General features: G+C 41.1%; 2 protein-coding genes across 9 annotated transcripts; both read right to left on the reverse strand.

Annotated features, from left to right (window-relative positions):
• Positions 1-296: 296 nt before the first annotated feature.
• Positions 297-15182, reverse strand: LOC111234453 (transcription initiation factor TFIID subunit 1-like). 7 transcript variants are annotated; one of them, XM_022762558.1, is made up of 41 exons: positions 14930-15182; positions 13527-13641; positions 13179-13302; positions 12973-13089; positions 12655-12777; positions 12106-12350; positions 11761-11976; positions 11416-11658; positions 11090-11333; positions 10856-10963; positions 10578-10745; positions 10292-10419; positions 9910-10017; positions 9611-9784; positions 9330-9503; positions 9070-9174; positions 8779-8979; positions 8555-8696; positions 8008-8138; positions 7829-7909; positions 7576-7725; positions 7365-7484; positions 6934-7109; positions 6618-6844; positions 6295-6502; positions 5709-5880; positions 5302-5513; positions 5025-5133; positions 4822-4920; positions 4548-4725; positions 4351-4418; positions 4132-4254; positions 3885-3977; positions 3674-3758; positions 3477-3544; positions 3080-3196; positions 2612-2719; positions 2300-2395; positions 1679-1901; positions 1299-1470; positions 297-1118 (listed from the first exon to the last, which is right to left on the reverse strand). In XM_022762558.1, the coding sequence occupies exons 2-41, from the start codon at positions 13638-13640 to the stop codon at positions 896-898; spliced, it is 5973 nt and encodes a 1990-aa protein (XP_022618279.1). In that variant the 5' UTR covers position 13641; positions 14930-15182; the 3' UTR covers positions 297-895. The 7 variants fall into 7 exon arrangements, with proteins under 7 accessions (XP_022618279.1, XP_022618278.1, XP_022618281.1 ...); XM_022762557.1 differs by having other exon boundaries at positions 5715-5880; positions 6612-6844; XM_022762560.1 differs by having other exon boundaries at positions 5302-5507; positions 6612-6844.
• A 1145-nt stretch (positions 15183-16327) lies between these two features.
• Positions 16328-21395, reverse strand: fam76b (family with sequence similarity 76 member B). 2 transcript variants are annotated; one of them, XM_022762452.1, is made up of 10 exons: positions 20872-21395; positions 19834-19898; positions 19690-19744; positions 19378-19533; positions 19113-19297; positions 18912-18962; positions 18728-18805; positions 18460-18592; positions 18250-18351; positions 16328-17465 (listed from the first exon to the last, which is right to left on the reverse strand). In XM_022762452.1, exons 1-10 carry the CDS (start codon positions 20956-20958, stop codon positions 17376-17378), a joined length of 1002 nt encoding a protein of 333 aa, XP_022618173.1. In that variant the 5' UTR covers positions 20959-21395; the 3' UTR covers positions 16328-17375. The 2 variants fall into 2 exon arrangements, with proteins under 2 accessions (XP_022618173.1, XP_022618172.1); XM_022762451.1 differs by having other exon boundaries at positions 18460-18595.
• Positions 21396-21784: the final 389 nt, after the last annotated feature.

Below are 21784 nucleotides of genomic sequence, written 5' to 3' on the forward strand. Positions count from 1 at the left end.
TCTTGTATTTGCACTTTTGGGAGCCTGCTTATTACCCTTCATTACACAAAAATATCAAAATGAAGTCATTCAGTCCAAAATAATTTGAAACCGTGACATTTCATTAGTGTGTATACTGGAGGTACAGAGTGGTGCTGGAGTACCCTCTGCTGTTGACTGTGAGTTTTGTTTATGAATTCAGAAATAGCTAAAAAAAAAAAACAAAAAAAAACAATTTGTTAATGCTGATAAATAATATTGATTATATGATACACTTTTCAAATTTTTTTTTAATCATTATCAGTAACATCCTATAACACAACTCAGTCATGTTTTATTCTTTCGTTGAGATATTCTAAGCCTTGTGTTTTGTCACACCTGCACAAAATGCACTTTGAGCACAAAACCTGTTGCACTTATGCTTTTATGACAAAATAACCTGAGCTCGTCACAAGTGCTGTGCATCTTTCATCACAATGTAGACAGATTAGAGGAATATGTAGACATATACAAATAGATTTTCTTTAAAAATCTGAGAAAAAGAGATGGTGCCTGTAATTCTGTTTATTCTATTTTTTAAATTGGCAGTGGGGGAGAACCAACAGAGTTGCTAAACTTTTTATGAGCGCAGGATATGAATGTGTTAAAGCAGTACAAAACAACTAAACACAAACTGCCAAGTCAAAATACATCATGATGCACATATAAAAGGCAAATTGAAATTTAGAATGTGTTGTGCTGTACCCTAGAGGCACAACAGAGCTAACAGTACATAAGAAAGCTATAAACATAAACCATCATTTACAAAATTAGAAAAATGTACAATATTTACCTGAGAAATCTGAATTTCTCGATTTTAAAACAATGTTTTCTTGATACTGTGTATAGAAAACAAAAAGAACAACAAAAAAGTTAACTAGTTGTCAGAGTCCATGTCGCTGTCTCCCCCGATAGATCTGAACTCTTCGCTCTCCTCGTCTTCACTGAGTTGGACCTGGGAGAGCACAGCTGGTCCTCTCCTCCGTGCTTCATCTTCTTCATCTTCCTCTTCCTCCTCACTGATGCCGTATTCTTCTCCATTACCCATGCTAGAAGGCTGCATCTGACTGCGGCTCTCTGTCTCCTCATAACTGCCGTAACTGATACAGGAGACAGAGAAAGTCAGAAAGAGGTGTTAAAGACTTACATCAGCATATAGCAATGCATGTGACAACATTTTAAAATTTGATTCAGAAAGGAAGCGTCCACTAATATAATATAATTTATCTATTCTTAAGCATTAGAGTACTTAGTAGTATTCACTCCGGGGCCTGTTGTACCTGACGTTGCTGTCTTCCATGTGAGGCTCATCAGGTCCATCACCATCGTAGGACATCATGCTCTCATCCTGCTCCATACCCATGCGTGCTGTCTCTTGAGCTCTCCGTGGAGGTGGAGGTCGCACATCCACCTCTCTGTCAGAGTCGCTGCCGCTCTCCGACAGGTGAATGGCTGGAGGGGACACACAACGCATCAGCATAAATGTCAAACACAAAGCACATAGACTTCACATATGAATGATTAATGATCGTTTATGCCATTAGGAGAACATTTCACTTAATTTTTCCCTATTCATCTCCATAAGATCTTGTGTTTCTTTACTTTAGCTGTGAACATGTCCTGCTTTAAAAGACCCCATTTCCACCTCAGGTGGACTTACAGGAGAAAGGGTTGTCGCCCTCCTCTTCACTGGCGTCATCCTCTCCATCAGACATGAGCAGGTCCTGGTACAGCACGCTGGCTTGGGCAGGGCGGTTCAATCTTCCTTCCTCATCTTCTTCCTCCTCCTCTTCTTCCTCCTGGTCGTGCACCCGTCTGCGAGGTGGCAGTAACATCTCCTCTTCATCATCTTCATCCTCAAGATCTCCTTCTGCATCCTCTGCCTACAGACATGGGTCAGACAAACGAGAAGCAATTAAGAAAGCCATAAGCAAATTAATTATGTAGATAAAATTCAATCAAAGAATAATGATTAGTTAAAACATATCTACACATTTCCTAAGACTGTGCAAGAATTAAACACATTTCCTAAATTTGTTAATAAAGTATTGCTCCAATACAATCAGTTGCTTTGGGGTGAGGATGTATGTGTCTACTTTGTTAAAGGAAAAGTTTTGTTAAATGGTCATTTTTAGCCACAACAGTGGAATGACTATAGAGGGAGGTGATTCTGATATAGTACTTATATAAATATGCAAGGTGCATTTTCATTCATTTATACATGTACATCAGTGGTGACCTCATAAGAACTCAATGACTTTTCATAAAATCAATGTCCTACAGGAGCAGGAGTCTTGGGTTTGCCATCATCTTCCTCCTCAAAGCCTTCAATGTCCACATCTGACTCTTCCTCCCCAGGTCTTCTGCTGTGGCGTCCCTGAGAAATAGGACCATAAAAGTCTGAGAACGCCCTTGCCAAATGACGAAGGCAAGGCGCAAAATAACAATTCTCATCAGTTATCTGTAATGTTCTTTGTAAGAAAGGGCTTGTACATAAGGTACAACAAAGTGTGTAAACAGGCCTGGTGCTCTGAGGATAGTTTGAGGAGAGGTGGCATGTGGTTGCAAGCCTTATTTCTGTCTCTCTCCATACCTGCCCCCCTCTCTTCTCTGGAGCAACCACTAGAGGTCCCTCAGAGAAAAGGCTGCTGGGCTCTCTGGGCAGACTCCCTGAAGCCCCGCTGTCAAACAGATCAGCAGGCTGGCCAACACCACACAGAGTGGCACACACAAATGGAGAGACAGGACAAGACGGTGGGATTGAAGGAGAAAAACAGGTTGGGAGAAAGAAGACACTACAGTGAAGAAAGTACATTGTAGAGAGGAAACATGAAAGTCTAGAAAGGAGAGTTAGTGCAGAGAACGAGAAAAAAAATACTAGGGGAGGAAGAACACTGCAAGGTGTGGCAAGGAGACTACTGTACGCAGAAAGGTTTTGACTACCTGGTGTGGCACATAAACAGCTAGAGGCCTTAAGTCTATTGTCAATGTGGAAAGATACCCTGGAAACCACCAATTGCCAAGCTAGTATATAAAAACAGAGTCCTCGCTGCTCTCCTACCTGTGGTGTGTATGGCCCTGGAGTCATTGGGTCCAGACTCTCCAAGTCTGCTGCATCCAGAGCTGCCTCTTTAGCAGTCGAGATGTCCTTCTCCAACTGGGTCAAGTGCTCATCGTACTGGAAACACAAAAACAGGCAATTCATACACTGATCAGTGTTTTTCCTGCTCATGAAAATACTGCTGGTATATATTTGCTGTTGTAATTTTCCAAATTTGACCCAAAAGAGATACACAGTGTTAAAGAACAACAGATTTTCACTTTTAAAATCCCTTTGCACTGTTCCCAGCTTTGCTTTGCAGGTGTTCTGATAATATGTTAAATCCCAGCCCAGTGTAATTCACTGCATAAATAGTCATGACTCTTCCCCTTAACCCACAGAATCAGACTCAACATACCTCCGCCAAGGTCTGCTTGCACACATTGACAATCTCCAGGGCTGTCTTGGTGTAAGGACTGTCTGGGCCTGTGAAAGACAAGTATTTGTTTTTACTGAACTTCAGAAATCTGTTTGAAGTTACTCACACAGTTTTTAAGGGACGCTGACTGCAGAGGTTTGGTTTGGTTTGGTTAACAGTGATGTTAATGTATTTACCATTGTACTTGATGCTGTTGGTGTGGATAAGACTGACATCTGAAAGGAAGGCATCTCGGTTCTGGTATTTGTGTTTTGAGATGTTCTGTTGATCCATGAAATACAAACAGACAAAGAGGAACATTTTCTGTTAAATTTCTTTGTATTGCTGATTTAAAAAATATCAAATGAGGATATTTGTTTGAAGGTTTACACCTTGTATGACCCTCACCTTGCGGATGGATTCCAGATCCATGGGGTTTACAATCACCTTATAATAATCGGGCACAAACTTTTTGTTGACAGGATGATGGAATGGCCATGACTACAGAGAGGGGAGGGATAGAGAATGAGCTGCAGATCATTACTTTTATTTAATGCAACCTGTTCAGTATCAAAAAAATATCTAACCTGATCAAAAAATAAATCAGTGACAGTGGTAAAGTGTGGTAAAGAAATGCTAAGAAGAGGTGACTCACATCAGGAACCACCATCATTTTCTGGGTCACTATGTTGTCCAGGATGAAGGAGAAGGCCACCTGATCATCATCATCCAGCAGTGGGTTGATGGCTTTCTCCAGCCTCACCAGCCTGTCCTCCTTCTGGACACACACACACACATACGTACATACAGAGGTGTCAGAGTAAATGAAAATGAACAATATGACGAGAAGTGGTGAAGTTATATTCACACTCACCTCCTTCAGTTTAGCATCGCACAGGTCCAGCATGGACTGTGCTACCTGTGTTATCGGATGCTTTGCCCCTGGTGAAACAAAAACAGAAAGCCATCTTGACACGCTGCTATAGGCTTAAAATAAAAGTCTTACTGAAGACTCAGTACGACATGAGTCACTTTTTGAGCCCTTTGTTAAATATGTTGTTTTAACTTTACCATTGTAGGTGGCGCTGTTTTTGACGATAACCTCCACTGCTTCACGGAACTCCTCCCTCGATGGGTACATCCGTTTGCGTACATTCTCCCTCAGTGTCTGCAGGTCCATGGGTCTAGTGATGATCTTATAATAGTCCTTCACAACCTTGGCGTTGACTGGTGTGTGGAATGGATATGTCTACGTAGAAGAGGTGAAGGTAGTAAAAGACTGCAGAGCTTTGTATGGGAACAATGAAATGTTGGGGTGAATGAGTGTTTTCATCACTGATCTTACATTGGGGTGATCGCGCATGTCATTGATGATGCTCTCTAGCACAGAAGACAAGGTCACCATGGGGTCAGTGCGTCTGCGGTGGATGGCCTTATGTGGTTTCTGTAAACAGAAACAATGGAAAACATCAGCTAAAGGTACTAAACTCACTCACTAAAGGTGAGTTCAAAAATTGTTAAAACAAGCTGTATACCGTCATTGCTTACATTGAGATAGTCGCAGTGCACAGCACTGCCTACACGCCTTTTCTTCTTTGGTGGGAGCTGTTGCTTGGGGAACTTGAGCACTAAAGACTTCCTGCGGACCTCATCAGCACTGTAAGAGAAAAAAATTGTTACAAACTGTAGGGAATAGTTTTGACTCAGAATCTCTGAAATACTTTTGAGGGACTGTTGCTGTCCATAGATCCCGTTTAGAAAATACTGCACTTCTGATAGGTAAAGAAAATGATAAAGGCAAGGAAGAACAAGGACAATCCACTACCTCTCAATGAGCTGTTTGCCAAGTACAATCTTGGTGCCCTCCACTTTGATCAGTTCCTCATTGTCGTTGTGGATGACGGTCTTTTCCAGCTCCTCCTCCTGCTCCTCTGTCATGGCAACTGGGTTAGAAGGCGGGGCATTGGTCTGATAGTACAGTGGGCAGAACTTGTTGGTCCTCATGTGTCCTATGGCTCCACATGCTCCGCACTTTAGCTAGGGAAAAGAGGCAAACATTAAGGAACACGACAAATAACCTACTTGTGCTATATGATGACAATGCTGAAAGAACAATACTACAAAATGACCAAAAGAAAGCAAATTGGCCTGAGGTTTTCATTTAGCTGGGCACTAAAAAGCTAATGAAGAAAAAAGTGAGAGAGGAGTATAGTACTGAATCAGCAAGCTTACTTTTACCTTGAGGTCTGGTCTCTCTTTGACCTTCTTGGCCTTCTTCTCTGGGGGTCCCTTGATCTTGTCCTTCTCTTGGTTTCTCTTCAGTCTCCTCAACTGCTCCTGAATACGTCTGCGCTCCTTCCTCATCTCCTCTCTGTGCTGCTCATCGAAGAGGGCGAACTTTCGTCTGCAGCCACAAATATAAACATCACTGGCTGGTTAATATCCTCTGGTTCATTTGTGGTGATTGAACGGACCTAATCTAGAGGCATTTCTACGACATAAGGTTCTGGCTTTCTGCTTAATGAGCTCCATTAATCTCAATTAGAGAATCCAGCATTATGCTGACCTGCTGGTTAACATTAGATGGTACACAATTACAAGTAACACTCAAGTATGTATTTGCCAACTATTTTAATGTAAATACATGATATAACAAATGTTTCTTTTCAAACATATGTTGCTCTATTGCATCAATGAGACACGGCTAAATAAAGATGAGACTTTGTGGCTGTGGCTATGAAACAGTCCACTGGGTTACTCTCTAGGATCAAATACAACTGTAAAGATAAAAAAGCTTCAAGTTTGATTAGAGACTTACATGAATTCGTCATCCTTGGTGGTTCTGATCCTGGTGTAGGCATCGATGACTGATGCCTTGCGTACTGTCTCACAGCGGACATATTCCTTGCCGTCCTCATCCCTGAAGGTGCGATAGATCTTCAGTCGTCGTCCTGTGGCCGAAGAGTTTAGGCTTGTGACAGAGGACGTATCGTCGTCCTTGTGCGAGCTGGTGGACAAGGAACTGGCTATAGAGTGAAGGAAAGTAATGTTTACAGTGAGAGACATGAGATTTTTCAACTTTACACAGTTAACGCGTGTTGTCAGTGAATGGAGAGAAGTTAGTATGAGAAGTACACAAGCCTTTGCGCCGCTCCTTGCGTCCCTTGTTGTCACGGTCACTCTCCTCGCCCATTAGCATCCTCTGCAGCTCCTTCCTCTCCTGCTCCTCCCTCTCACGCGAAAGCTGGGAGCTGGTCTTCTTGTTCTGCAGCATGTTCTCAATGTTCTTCCCCATCTCCTCAAAGTCACTGTCCTCTGCTGAGCTGCTGTCTGTGTCTGTGGAGAGCACCTCTGTCGATTCTAACACCCTGTGGAGGGAGTGCAACAAGGACAATGACTCCAAGTGTGCTCAGACAGAATTTCTAATGACAAATATAGCTCTAAATAAGAGTCTCACTTGTTCTGCAGGTCAAAGATCCTCTGACATTCTTCCTTGTAGCGCTCCTGGTGTTCAGCAACAGAGAAACGAGACCCTCTGGCAAACTTGCTCATGGGTCCCTCACCTGAACGTGCCTGCTCTGTAGACATGGTCCTGACCACGTCAATCACCTCCCAGCGAGAGAGCTTCTTGATCTAACACACATACAAACACGCAATAATTTTAAAAACCATAACATACCATATCAGAAGAGCAATGTCACATGCTTTTCTTACATACATATTGTAATGAGAATGATTAAAAAAAAAACAGGAGAATGGACAAGTTTAAGTTATCCATTGTTGTGATTAGTGGTTGTCATGGTTATTGCAGATCAAACATGGGATTCTCTAGTCTCACTGGACATTTCTACATCAAGGCCATGTTTTTGCATATCGCCATGCTCTTACTTCTTCCTCTGGGACACCGAACTTGCGCAGCAGCTGCTTGGCATTCTTCAGTGAGAGTCTCCTCAGGTCAGCGTCTGTCCCAGTCACCGTCTTCTTGACAGGCTGTGGCTCTTTGTCATCCTGAAAGAGCACACAGGACCAAAGTTTTCACCCTTTGTACCTACACAAAGCAGAACATGGAGTGGCAGAATTTTGCTTTAACCAGTCAGACCTTCTGCTGAGTTGGCTTGTTGGGCACTTTGACATAGGAGAAACCCTCTCCACAGCCTGTAGGATCAGCCACTCCTGTAACCTCCAACAGGCATTTCCCCTTCATGGCAGAGATGAAGGCTCTTGTTGTGTTCCATGGAGCTGTGCGCACCTATGATGTGAGACAGGATCAGCGTGGTGTAAGTCTTTTTGCTTTTTGTTAACTCAAGTCCAGAACACTTAACTTCATTATTGGGAAGCACTTGGATCAATACCTCATCGTCAATCTTCATTTGAAAGTCCTCTTCGTTCTCCTCCTCTGGAGCAAAGAAGGATTTCTCACCATATCCAGCATCCTAGAGGAGTTAAATAACTTATAGTGAAGCTGTGGACACAATACTCACTTATCTTAATCATCTGAATCAAGTTATTTAGTGTGAAACATGGTTGTTACCTTGAGTCTCTGCTCGGCCACCAGCATGCTATAGTAAGCGCAGCATTGCTCTGGAGACACCATGGCTCTGATCTCTTCTTCTGTAGGTAATCTGAAGTCAGGCTTCAGCACCCACCAGTTAGAGTCCATCCCTGGCATGTGGACAAGGAAATGTTCTCTTACCTGCCGTCTTACTCTTGATCACAGAATGCAGTAGAATAAGCAAAACCAAATCTTGTTCTCCATGTTCCCAAAACCTTGCTTGATTTGCAATTGTAAATAGTGAACATTTGTATCCTGTGTCCTTATACTGTCCTTAGACTACGTCTTACCTTCAGGATAAAATCCATAGTAGGCGTAAAAATCTCTGTCCCTGCTCAGATTCCTATCTGTCAAGTCAAGGTGCACACACAGTGCTGAGCTCATGCAGCTTCAAACAGCACATCTCTTTATAACCTCAACATTGCCCTGATACAAAACAACTAGGTTAGATTTTTGTCCTACCACATTGATGATCACTGAATGGTGAAAATACAGGGTGCAGAGTTAATGAATGAGCAAGATCTACCTGTACGTTTGAAGTCAGCACAGAGTTTTAGTCGTTTTCTGATGCTGCTCTCCGAGTGTGAAGGAAATGCTTTCTTTATATCCTCCATGCGGATCCTCCGGGGCCGATCCTTGCTCTTCCAGAACAAGCGGTAAATGAACACCTACAGAATACAGACATGACAGTTCAGCATTTGCAACAGCAACAGCTTATGTTTCTGGAAGAAGTCAGTAAATTAAACATACCTGAAGGAAGTCCCTGATGTGGGTATTGGCTCGTTTGGAGTTGGGACCAGGAACCTCAAACAAGGGGCACTCCTGACCAACCACAATAATGTCCACAATCTCTCTGATGTAGTAGCCATGTCGTGTTCGGAGAACCAAGAAATCAGTCTCTGGCATCTTGTGCAGGTAGATTGGAGCACGGAAAAGGTTGTTTTCAAACGCCTAAAAGAAAAAAATAATACATGTCACATATTTGCCATGATAACAGACCAGCGATGATAAATACCTAATCTGAATATTGACGGTGCTGACCTGGAGCAGCTGTCCAGGATGCAGAGAACCGAGGAAAGGGGATGTGTGGCAGTACACAGTCTCTCCATATTTACAGTCAGGTGCTCCAGGATCTTTTCCAGGTTTCTGAAGAATACAGTAACAACACCATGATGTAGTCTAACAACTCTTGTTAGTTTTCTTGTAAGTTTCTAAAACTTCTAAAATGCTATTTACAGCATTCTAAGATTTTTAAAGGCCTATGCAAAGTTGTGAGAGTGAGAAACAAAAACCAGACTAACCCTTTTGTAGTAGTTTTTGATCTTAGTGGCCATGCCGACCTGCATGATCAGAGGGGCATATTCCTCACTGTACTCTGCCAGGATCAGATCTCCATCTTTGCCTGTCAAGTCCTGTGGTGTTCGCATGAAGAACATGTCTCCTCCACCTGATGCCTGCCGTTCCTGCTCTCGCATCTATACAAAAAATATTAACATATACACCGCTGACATTGATCCAGAAATGGAAGAAAAGCAGCTGTGTGTTCAAAGAGTAATAATGCTTGTGCTGAGCAGGGCTCCACCTTGGCCTTCTTCTTGATGTGTTTAAGCAGCGGCTGGACAGCATGAGGACCTGGCTGAGCCAATGCTCCGAATGAGTACTTCTTCAGAGTTGGCCGATGAAACTGGCGAAGCTTCATGGGCCCCATGTGAGTGGGGAAGAAGGGTTGCCTCAGCTCCAGTGCCGGGATGGAGTGCTGTTAAAAACACAAAAGTCAATCAAATTACATGACATTCTACATTTCACAGGTCATGGCACTGCGTCCACTCTGTATTATTTGTCACAATTCCATCACAGTGTTTATTTTCAGGGGCTGCTGACCTGAATGATGTTTCCACCGAAGGTCCCCCTCAGGCCCTGCTGTTTGGGATAGTAGAACTCGTCATTGGAAAGGTTCCAGGGGTCCTTCACTTCAGGCTGGGACATGTTCTGAATTGAGAGAAAGGAATGTGATGCCATTCAAACCTTTTCTATTTTCAACTGCAATGCTTAACTACAATTTTGAGTCCAAAATGTCATAGTTGTTGCGGACACATTATGGTGGTTAAACTAAACTAAAATTTCTTTTTAACATATTTGCTGCTTCATTATGTAGCTCTGATCTTCCTTATTAGAGGCGAAGAAGAAGAAGAAGCACTGCTTTTTATCCGCCATTTCTCTTCATCAAACATGTTTATTCCCCTGCCCTGATAAAGCAGTATACCTGCTGTGGCTCATCTTTTATCACCCCAGTCTTTCCCAGTAGGATGCGGCTCTTTTTGATTGCATTTTCCTTTTTATTTTCTTTTGATGGGGAATGTGATGTTGTTTCCTCCTTTTCATCAGGAATTTCTACAAGAAACAGTTTTGGAGGTGTCACAATAAAAGAAAAAAAGAAAAAACAGTCTAAAAATAAGCTTTGGGTTAGCAGGTGTAAGGTGCCAATTTTGAATAAAGCAGAACAAAAGTGAACATGCAGTCTAATGACATGATTTTTTTTTTTTATATACCTAGAATGATATTCTCATCATTGGGATCCAGTGTGAGAACAGGTGGTATGAGCATGTGATCCATCTCCTGGTCATCCCAGATAATGTTGTCTTCCCAGCGTCCGTACACTAACTCTTCGTTGTCAATGGGAAAAATGGAGAACCAGGGACAGTCTTCTTCCTGAGAGGCTGCGGAGGAACAAACACAAATGAAAACAATGCAAACAATGAGAAATTAGCTCAAGGTGAAAAGGTCTGGTGAACCTATTACTTACATTTTGACCCAAAAATAAACTCACCTTGATTATCATGGTTGTTTTTTTCCCGCTTTGAGCCAGAGATTGAAGAAATTTTGGGCATGGGTGGAGGCGTAGGTGGCACCAACTGCGAATTACTTCTTGTCAGCCCTGTAAGATTAAAAATCTTATTACATTTCCTTTACCCACATGAAATATTACAGCATGCTGCTTCACCATCAGTTACCATTGTACACTAACAATTTTAGAATTGTGTATTTTTTCCTGGCATCTTACCCTGCTGAGCATTGTAAGCATTGGCGTTACGTGTCATACTAGAAGGTAGCCATCCTGCCAGGCTGGCTCGCTGAGTCTTTGTACCCTTGTGTTTTACGTCCTCCCCATTCCAGATAATATCATCCTCCCATTGCAGTTGAGTGACCATCAGGAAGAGCTCGTTCTCAAGGGCAGCTCTGTCCTCATCTCCATCATCATTATCATGATTATCACCATCATCATTGCTGTCGTCCTGCCTCTGAAACTAGAGTTATATCACACACAATATCAGTAACACAATCAGTGTAATTTCACTGTGATGGCTACAGATGTTCATGTCTGCGTACCTCCTGAGCAGTCTCGGTTATTTCTTTAGGTGTTTCCTGAATCTGAGGCTCACTGGACTGCTCATCTTTTAGCTTGAAGCCATAGTTGAAACTGCTTCCATCCTCTGGGACGCCTAGCATATCGTACCAGAGCTGGGCTGGACCATATCTCCATTCTGCTACTTTAGGTCGAGACTCGGTCTCCTTGTCCCCGTCACCACAAGTTTGTGAGAACTTAGATTCTACTGGAGCCATCATGGTTATCTGGATAATGCAGAAAAGCATGTAAAGTATTGAATACCAGTTATTTAAGTAGCAGGTGATATTATGAGAGCTTGATATAGCATGTAACATACAAAGATTTACCTCATCATCAGAGAGACATTGCTCTGGGGGTGGAGGAGTTGCATACTCATAAATCCATCCAGACTTCTTCTCCTGGTTTTGCTCTGTGGGCTCTCCTTCTGGAGGAGGTGTGCCAGGCTGAGCGTCCCGGTGCTTCCGTTTCTTCTTCCTGCGGGCACTCCTCCAGACTGATGGCATGCTCTTTCCAGGACCAAACAGCCTTAAGAACCTAAGCACCTAGTAGTACAGCAGAGAGAACGGGGTGTCAGTGCACTCCATGATTTTAAAATAATGATGATAAAATAAACCTTTGGTATGCCTAATGATAAAGTTCAAATCAGTACAGTGCCTGTGAAGATGCTTTACCTTTCCAGGCCTAAACTCTGGGAAAAGCTCTGTGACACTTGGCAGTGCTTTGGCAGCATCCTTCTGCATGATGCCAGCAAGAGGGAGGTTGAGCCTGTCTGGGGATCCTCCGACCCCGGAGCCCTGGCCGGGACGGTCAGTTTCTGACTCAGAGTCAGAGGAGCTGCTGAAGTCAACCTTATCAGCCGTAGAGGATGGTGCAATAATTGAGGGCAAGATGATGCCATCGCCCTCTTCACCGACTACTAGGATGACAGATCACAGCAGCAGTAGAGACAATCAAACTTCATCATTAGATATTTGTGATCTACAATACTTGAACCAAGTCTGATCTGCTATTGAATTTACTTCATAATCAAGTGTAAAATCTGTTTTTCAGAGGCTATCTAAACCTTTGACAATAACATTGCCCCTCATGAAGTACCCTTAGCAAATTCACTTTCTTACAGACTCCCGAGGTACAGCTTAGTAAACAGCAAACATCTATGGAAGGGGTGAGCCAAACACAATTCCTCCCCAGGGACTAATTATGAGTAAGCATGTATTTACCAGTTGTGGTCTGAGAGGAGGATTCATCTTTCTTAGCAGATGTAGGGAGACTTGGTGGTGGTGGAGGTGGCATAAGCTTAGAATCTATATCCTCACAGTCAGCATCATAGTCATCCTCATCATCTAGGATTAAGGAATATCAAAAGGTTTACATTAAACAAAAGAATAAAAATGAATTTAAAAAGTATGTAACATTCTCTAAAGATAAAAATATTTTCAATTTTAAAAATCAAATAAGTTTTATACATCATAAGACAAAATAATGTAAGCAAGAAAAACTAAAATAAATATGACTCCTGGGAGCTATAAAATGATCACCTGTTTTCCTGCTGGGCTTCAAAGACCCCATGGCCTGACGGTACTTCTTTGTCTCATCCTCAGCAACTTCACTGATGTCAGAATAATCAACTGCATCCTCAGTGCTTTTCACCCAACCTGAATGAGGCAAAATATTGTTAAAAAATATTACTCCATCCTGTTTCTGGCTACATTAATGCAAGGTTCCATGATATATTTGCCCTCACCCTCAGCATCCACACTACTAGAGTCTCTGTTTTCCTCCTGATCACCATCTTCATTAGCAGTAATCTCTGTAATGAGTGAGCCCAGACCCAGAGTACCCAAACCAGCCAGATGCTTTTTGGACTCCTGGGGTAAGGAAAAAGGGTAGAAACAAAACAGAACATTGCAATGAGCAGGTTTGAGGAGTTAATCATCAAAAATTGCATCCTACATTGTACATATTGTACATTGGATATGATGCATAATAATTTCCAATAGAAATTATGATCATATTTTAAATGCAATGCAAAATAACACTGATTAAAATTACTCTTAAATGTTGTGGTAGAAACTATCTTTAAAACACCCACATTGTCCAGAACACTGTCATCCTCTAGCTGCCCATCTTCGTTGATGTTTCCGAAGAGGAAGCCCGTTAGAGAGAATGGGCGATCTTGATCCTCGTCACTGTCAGAGTCTGACATCCTGAAGGGTCATGAGACATAACATTGACAGTATTGGCATTCGGCTCATCTTCTTATCCTAAGTGACTTTCAACATTAGTGAGACATCACTGTGTTCCCTGAATGATCATGCATGAGTGATGCATCCATACATACTGTTTATGTATCAACTGGTGTGGCTAAATCAAGGTTCAAATCTCTGCTCGGAAAACTTATTACTATACCAAATATAAATTGTCTTGTGTTTATCTCATACAAGATGAGAGAGATTTTGGCATGTACAGAGCAGACTTTAAGTATTTGTAGTTACACAAGTTTTGTTCTCCAGGTTCTGTGCTTTAACTTTCAATTTCAAATAAAATAATGGATACTACATTAAAGTTTCAGCTTTTATTTGAGTAGGTTTACATTAAAATACAAAGAACTTTGTGTAACACACAGCCCTGAAAACATAGTGCCTAAATTCAAAGGGTTCAGAAGTAACTAGACACTTAGACCTGGGGTGACTGTGCTGTCTAGTCAACAGCTTCAAAGCTTTGGAATAGTCTCCCACCAAATCTGAGATCCTTGGACTCTGCGGACTCTTTTAAAAAGCAACTGAAAACCCATCTATTCAGACAGGCTTTAAGATAATGTGGTATTTTATGCTTTTAACCAGTGTCCTCAATGTGTTTTTCATATGTTTATTTTTGTTTTTTATTTGATGAATTTGATTTTAATTCTTTCATTTGATTAAATTAATTTTGATTGTGAAGCACTTTGTGACAGTGCAACTTCTGTGATTTGCTGTTGTACCTAGAAATGGCCATGAATTTTTCTCTTTTGTGGGTGTATGATAATCCTGCTCTTGTCTTGGTTTCCACTCACATAGATGTTCTGATCTTCATTTCTGACTGGAAAATCATACACCTGGACTGGCCTTACTTAAAGTTGCCCCTGAATTGTAAATGTCAGTATTTTCCCACCGTTGATTTAGTGTTTATTTCTGCATCATAATAATGGGCAATCATTGTAGCTAGCACTGGTAACTTTTGTTAGTTGTTTGTTATGTACGTACCGTCACATCGTTATTCAATCTCAATCTCAATTATTAGTGAATTAGTTCATTGTGAACTAATTCATTGTGAACTAATTCACTGATAATTTTGACCTGAAGATTTGTGACATATAACCCTGATAACGTTAACATTAGCTGTGCTGCACAGAAATTATGGCGCTACTTACGTTGGCTAAAGTTCGCTAATTAACTACCTACCGTTATATAGTGAAAACCAAATATCAGAAATTGCATAAATGCATCATACACTTACCTTGCGTGACTCCTATTCAGATTCGTAAGCTTGGGTTTTATCCAGCTTGATATATCTACTGAATGCTAACCCTACCCAAAGTAAGTTAGCTCAATGCTAGCTACAAAAAATAACTTATAATACGTTAACTAAAATCTATTTTGTAAACATATTTCCACCTGTCCGTCAGTCTGCTTTGTGAGGCCGATAGAAAAACCCCACAAATGTATTTTTGGTTTCAGTATAAACCTTGTTTTTATTTATGTGTGTCACACATTGCAAAAGACCACTGACTGGTGCTAGCTAGCGTAACTCCAAGTGACCCGGATGGACAACGTGACGTGTTCAGGTACTCCTCATACGTAGTAAACTGTCGAATTTGCTACAGTGAAGCAAATTATTCAGTATCCAGACATCATTTTTGGCAACATGTATTATACACAGCCAAGGTCCGCAATCTTTCAAAGGAATATATGCTATATTTAATTTTAGATTAGTTTTGTTTCTTATCACTCCATAAAATGTTTATAAAGGCCAAACAATAATAACAATCTTTGTTTGTAGATCAGCGTTCAGGTTGTGTTTTGTCATTCTAACTATAACTTTTTACCTGCGCTTCAGTGGCCTTTTCAAACTACTAAGTGCAGCCATCACTCCCAATGAAAGTTTAGCTCTTTTTATGCTAAATAAACATCTAATGAATGTGGTTACTGACTGAGGGCACCCTCAGGTGAAGCTGGATAGTGAAAACCTTTCGACTTCTGAAGACAGACCGTCTGCAGATGTTGTTAATCTCACAACAGCAGCACTGTTTTTCTGAAATCAAGTGTCATTCAGGATGACATTTTCTTAACATAGAACATAAACTCACAAAAAATAATTATTCCTAAAGACTTTACTTTTATTCATGTGAAGAGTAGATGTTAACTTTTAGATTTTAAATATATTGTGGTTTATTTATGTAGTATATATTAGACATTGCAAATATTTAATACTACTTATTTAATTAACCTAGACTGAAGAATGGGCCCCTTCATTGGCACTATATGAACAGATAGTAAGAGAGAGAGTATACAAGCCGTTACAATACCGTTACAAGCCGCCCACTGTATTCATGTTTTAGTGCGTGCGTGATCCTATTCACCCTAGTTTCCCTTGGTCAACGGGCTTCATAATGAATCCCAAAATCTGACTTATCAGGGTAGATTTTTACTAAAGTGCAGTCTTTAAGCAAACATCTTCACATTCACATGACAGGAAGTATTGTAAAATTAAACAAATCAAGTTCAGTAAATGGTGGTAATCCTTAAGAGGTGAAAATGTATTTACTGGAAGCACCATATTTCTACCATCTTTCTACTTCTACTTTCTATCAAAAAGTCAAAGAGCTATACAGTCAATAAAAACAAGATGTACAGGAACAGTTTAGCCAGTTTTAATAGTTTTAAAACACTTGGTTTGGAAAAAAGTACAAAAGTGATCCTGGACGCCACGGTATGAAACCAGCCCAATAATGCATGAAAGGTGTGTTCCTTTAAAAAGCATCTTCTACAGACATGTTAATTTCAACTGGCCTTACCATACACATACTGTACTCACTAAAACAGATACAAGCAATAGTTTAAATACAATGGCTGACCCCAGTAATACATTTACAAGTGATTCTTAAAAAACTAATTAAAAGGAGGGGGGGGAAAGAAGTCTGACCACAATGCCATCCGGTATCTGGCAGTAAAATCATGCAGTATTACAATCGTTCCACTAAAGAGAAACAGCAAAGCACTACAGCTGTCACACAGTGAGAAAGAGGGCAGCCAAGAGGTGTCTCTCTATCAGACAGCCTTTCAAAGTGTTCATTGGTTGTTTTATGAATTGTTATTGAGCGAGAGCTCTACTGTTGAGCAGCAGCTCAGTGGTCACCTTTCTCTCATTTGCATACATTGTAAAGTTGCGCAGGGTCTCCATTAAGGAGAACTTGTCTTCCACAATCGCATCCATTTAGAAAAATATAACTAATTGCTATTGAAGAAAACCCCAAAATGTGGGATATTCTCCTAGTATGTTGTGAGGAAATAAAAAAGCTAAGAAATACAGTTGAATAAATAAATTGCATGACATCCATAAAAATTAAGTGGATACAGAGTCGACAGAATGCTATCCACATATGCACACCATGCTTTTTGTTTTGGCCCGGCAGTGTTAAAAACGAGGGCTCCATCCTCCACCCCATCCAAAGTCACATCCTATGATCCAGTGGAAAAGTTGCCATAAAATATCTAAAATATGTTGACATTTAGAGAAAGGTTTCTTTGATTCAACAATTGATTTCCATGTACAACATGGTCTCTGGCTTTACCAATTAAGAAGTAATCGATGTTGATGGCAATGAGGAAACACAGGAGGGAGACTTTCACAGTGTTACAACAATGAAGCCGCTCTGTGTTGTTACCCACTGGCCAGCCTATTGTTAGGGCAACAGCAGTGAACTTCCTGTCCGGTCAAACTTTTTTCCTTTAGAGAGAGCAGCCACTTGTTTCATCAACTCCCTGTTCTTGGCCTGTGAAGACAAATGATTAACTGTGTTAGAAATTAGATGCCTGGTCACAATTTTTAATACCTTAGTGGAAGCATTTGTAAAAATCACAATGCACAATGTACATTACAAGTTTCCTGAACTTTTGATTGTGTTTTAAATTGCAGCAAACACACTAGTAGTTTTAGGAAATCAGTTTCAAAGCATTTTTTTCATCATCGATCCAACCCTACAAATTAAAGGGTTATCTCCCCACATGGGCTACCTTCAACTGCATAGACTGTACTGATGAAAACATGTCTGGTGCATCAAATGAATATGGAGCACATCAGTCACAGATTCACACTTACAAAACAACCACCATAATAAAAAGGTTAATACCACAGCGTTTGACAGGAAATGGCTCAACCGATGCACCCATTGTATCCATAACAACAGACTGCAAACTTAGGCAACAAGTGAATCATCCATCATATTGGCTATATAACTAAATTGTTATATAGATCTATATACGGTTAACAATTTTCAGCAATTCTTTCCTAATAGAGGTAAATGATTAAACCTGGCATACCATGTCAGAAGACTATTGTGATATTAATTGTTTCTCACCAAAATAACAGAAAGGGAAATCTATTCCCATGCATTGTCCTATCCTATCCTGTCAGATGCATGGAAGTTACTGAGTTACTAGTGACTAATTTTACTTGAAGTTATGTTAACTAGGCAGAGTGATGGACAGAAATTTAATGAAAAGATATACTTTAGTAATGATTATATCATCCCTCCCCCTAAGTGTGTAGTTTCCTACCTGCTGCTGCTCCATAGCCTCTTTGTGTGATTTCTCCATTTGGTTCATCTTCACTCTCATGTTGGATTCCTGGTACTGAAAGTCTGCTTTGAGCTCTGTAAGCTGGAGGAGAGTTTTATAATCAACAACTAGAACAAATCCAAGCAACCAACAACAGCGATGCAGCTTTGACTCATTTCAGCTGGAAGTCAGGTCAGGCTGATGACCTACCTTTCGGTCCTTCTCTAGGATGGTCTGATCCCTTTGCTGTAGAAGTCTCTTCAGTGACATCACTTCCTCTTTCAGCTGGCTGATGAGAATGAAGTTGTCTGTTCCTCCAGAATCCATTGACTGGGTGATGGAACTACTGATGGGAGAAAGGAAAGAGCATGATGGGTAGTCAACAAGTGGGAGCATAAGGAATTACTATTTTTATGAGAGCAACAATGTAAGTAAAGTAATTGCATATTTTCTCAAACAGTTACAACACCTATCATACCTGTCCCCATTGGATGGCTTCATCTCCAGTTTTGGTTTCTTCTTTGGAGTCTCCTTCTGGATTGAAGACGATTTATGGCTGCAAAGAAAATCAGATGGCAATATACAGTCTGGGCCTAAAAACGCTATCAAAACACAGTTCTCTCAGGTACATTAAGTGGGTTTAATGAAAGGGAACATGTTACCTCTGCTTCCACAGTCCCTGGTCCTGCTCAGGACTCAAGCTCCCACTCAATCTGCGAAAGATAGGTAAACTTAGCAAATAACAGCACACAACAGACACACAAAGTCATTGAGTTTTAGCACTATTCTGTGCTAAAACTCAATGACTGAGCAGCCTAGGCATGGGACTGCAGGAGGGAGAAGTGACACAACAGAGGACATACTTGTGGTGAGAACTGCTGTGTCTGTGTTGGTGGTGGTGGTGGTGATGGTGAGGTCTGGAGTGGTGGTCTTTCTCGTTCAGGGATGAGGAGTTGGAAGAGCCGAAGCCCTTCCTCTGCTCCTTGGTCTTCTGCAGGACACGGCGGTAGGACAGAGTGCAGAGCCAGCACAGCAGTTTCCCATCCACCTGTAAGGAGACGGTAACTCATAAGACTCACTGTTACACATTCACTCTATAATTAGACTGCATGTGTGTCTGGTTTATACCTTTCTCCTGCCTTCCTCTTTGCGGTCAAAGGCGCATTGCTGTTTGCACTGCTCACAGGTCTGTGGAGGTCCATATTTCTTCTCTGAGTTAGTACAACGCTGGCACTTTGTCCCAATAAAAGCTGCAATGATGTTACAGTACTGGCAGGGTTTGGGCTGTAAAGCCAGACAAAAGACAAAGTTAAAAGTTAAAAGTGTACTTACACATGATGCGACTTTAAACAAATATACCCCTAAGTGCAACTGGAATCAGTGAATTCAACACGAGTTAAAACTGTGTCAATTAAAATAGAGGACAAACTTGTTACTCACAGTTCCAAACTGTTTGACATTCTGGGCACATTTCTTGCAGATTGTATTGGTTTTACTGTAAGGAAAAAATAAAATGGTATAAAATGCAAAGAAATCCATTATATCAGCAGAAATAAAATTCATCATTAGATGCACATGTCTCACCTTTCCTGCTGAAATTCAGATCTGCAGTACGTGCACTTCACTATGGGGTGTGCAATGCGACACTCCTATGGTAACAAAACAAATAAATGTTCATGAGTGTCTGTTGGCAAACACTGACAAATTGTATTACATAATATCCAGTGGACACTTTAACAAAAAGAAACAAGGCACCCCTTTAAGTTGTTTGTTGTGTAACAACTCTTGGCTGCAACATCTGTGGAAATACCAGCGCCTGGCAATTTGGGTGTATACAAGAAGTAAAGACTGCCATGTACTGTAACTGCTTTTGTTCAGTCAAGGCCACACATTATTACAGGGGGGCTTGGCAATGTGGTGAAAATAAGCACATAAAAAAAACTTTAGCTGGCATTTTTGAATATTTAAAAGTCCTTGAAGGAGAAATCTAACTGTGACTGCATAAAAGTGTTCATTGGCTGACTTTGTGCTTTAACTATCCAGTGCAAAGAAAAGTTCTCTGCATGTTCAGGGAGAAAATAGTAAAATGCTGGGGGCTGTTCACAGAATAATAACAGTATCCATTTTTTCAGCTTTTATTAAAATATGAATCAGTGCAGACTGACTGTTAAGAGAATAATGGTGGGAACTCAAGGCTCCAAGGTTGACTTCCTTCGTTACAACACTTCTCTCTTACGGAAAAAGATTTCTGTTCCTCAGCTGTACACCGCAGTTCTACTTGTGAAGCTCTACAAGAGCAACAAGTTGGCAAATATGTACATCAATACAATTTTAAAAGAATACTTGTGCCCCACGGATAAATAACCAGCTGTTAATTATATAGTATGAATGTGCCATTGTTCTTTAATAAACAGCGTGGTCGTGTGGAATAATAATAAACAAGGTTTCAGTGACTGTATTAGCATGTCCAGGCTGGAAATTTAAAAGCTGTTACATAATCCGAGCCTTGCTAACTTGCTGCCTGTCGTAACACCATCACACCCAGACGGCAAAAATACCCGCACACTTCCACAGTCTCTAAAAGCAGTGTTGTTTGTGTTTTGTTTAGAGTCACTCCCAAACCTTGCACAGCTGCTGGCCCTGCGACAGCTCCTCGAAAGGATACCGCTGGTTACACTTCGTACAGGCGTACAGAGCCGATGTTGCCATTCTCACCCAACTAATGTCACCGAGCTAGATGAAGGGTTAGCGGAGTCCAGCTGCAAACTGAACGGATTAACGGAGCCGTTTCCTTTCTAGCCGCTCGCTAATTGAGACCTAAGGAGCACACACTGTGTTGGCATCCAGCGTTAGCTAACGTTAGCTGGCTGTGCTAGGCAGCGTAGGGCAGCACAGAAATAGCTTAGTTAGCTGGAGGGAGCAGACGAAGAACAATAAACTCCAAATATCTTTGAGCTTTCACTGCTCATACGTTATCCAGACGGACTACCTTGAGATCTACCGTTAGTTATGTCGCCACATAAACAATGCGTTAGCATAGATCGGGCTATTTATATTAAGTTTCCACTGTTCTCGGCAAGAAAGGTATTTTCCTGTTTTCCTTCTATCTTTTTGTATCAACGCCGTCGTCGTCATGTAACCGGAAGTGGCCGACGGCTTCAGAAGAAGAAAGGAAACCTATCGCGACACAACATCCGTCCGCGGGATTCACAGTTTAAAATGGTCCGAGCCAATCACCTGTCTGTGTTCACTCAGCACAGCCCCTCAGCCCGGTCAACTGTTTTAACTAGTATGATAGCTAATTGACACTTTAATCATACAGTAATGTGAACAGTGGTGTTAGTATCTGTCCCTGTCTGTCCTGTCAAGGTCTGTTATGAGCGGGTCAGTGATGTCAGGTTACATTTTTCAAATGGAAATCATTCATGTTCTTCTGAAGTCTGCAAATTCTTAATTTTCTAAAAGTGAAAAAAAATTCTTTATAAATTGTTGGAACCCATCCCCTGTTTGTACTACAACTTGTGAGACAGACAGA

The sequence above is a fragment of the Seriola dumerili genome, unplaced genomic scaffold, assembly GCF_002260705.1.
Source record: "Seriola dumerili isolate Sdu_G_001 unplaced genomic scaffold, Sdu_1.0 BDQW01000449.1, whole genome shotgun sequence".
NCBI lineage: Eukaryota > Metazoa > Chordata > Actinopteri > Carangiformes > Carangidae > Seriola > Seriola dumerili.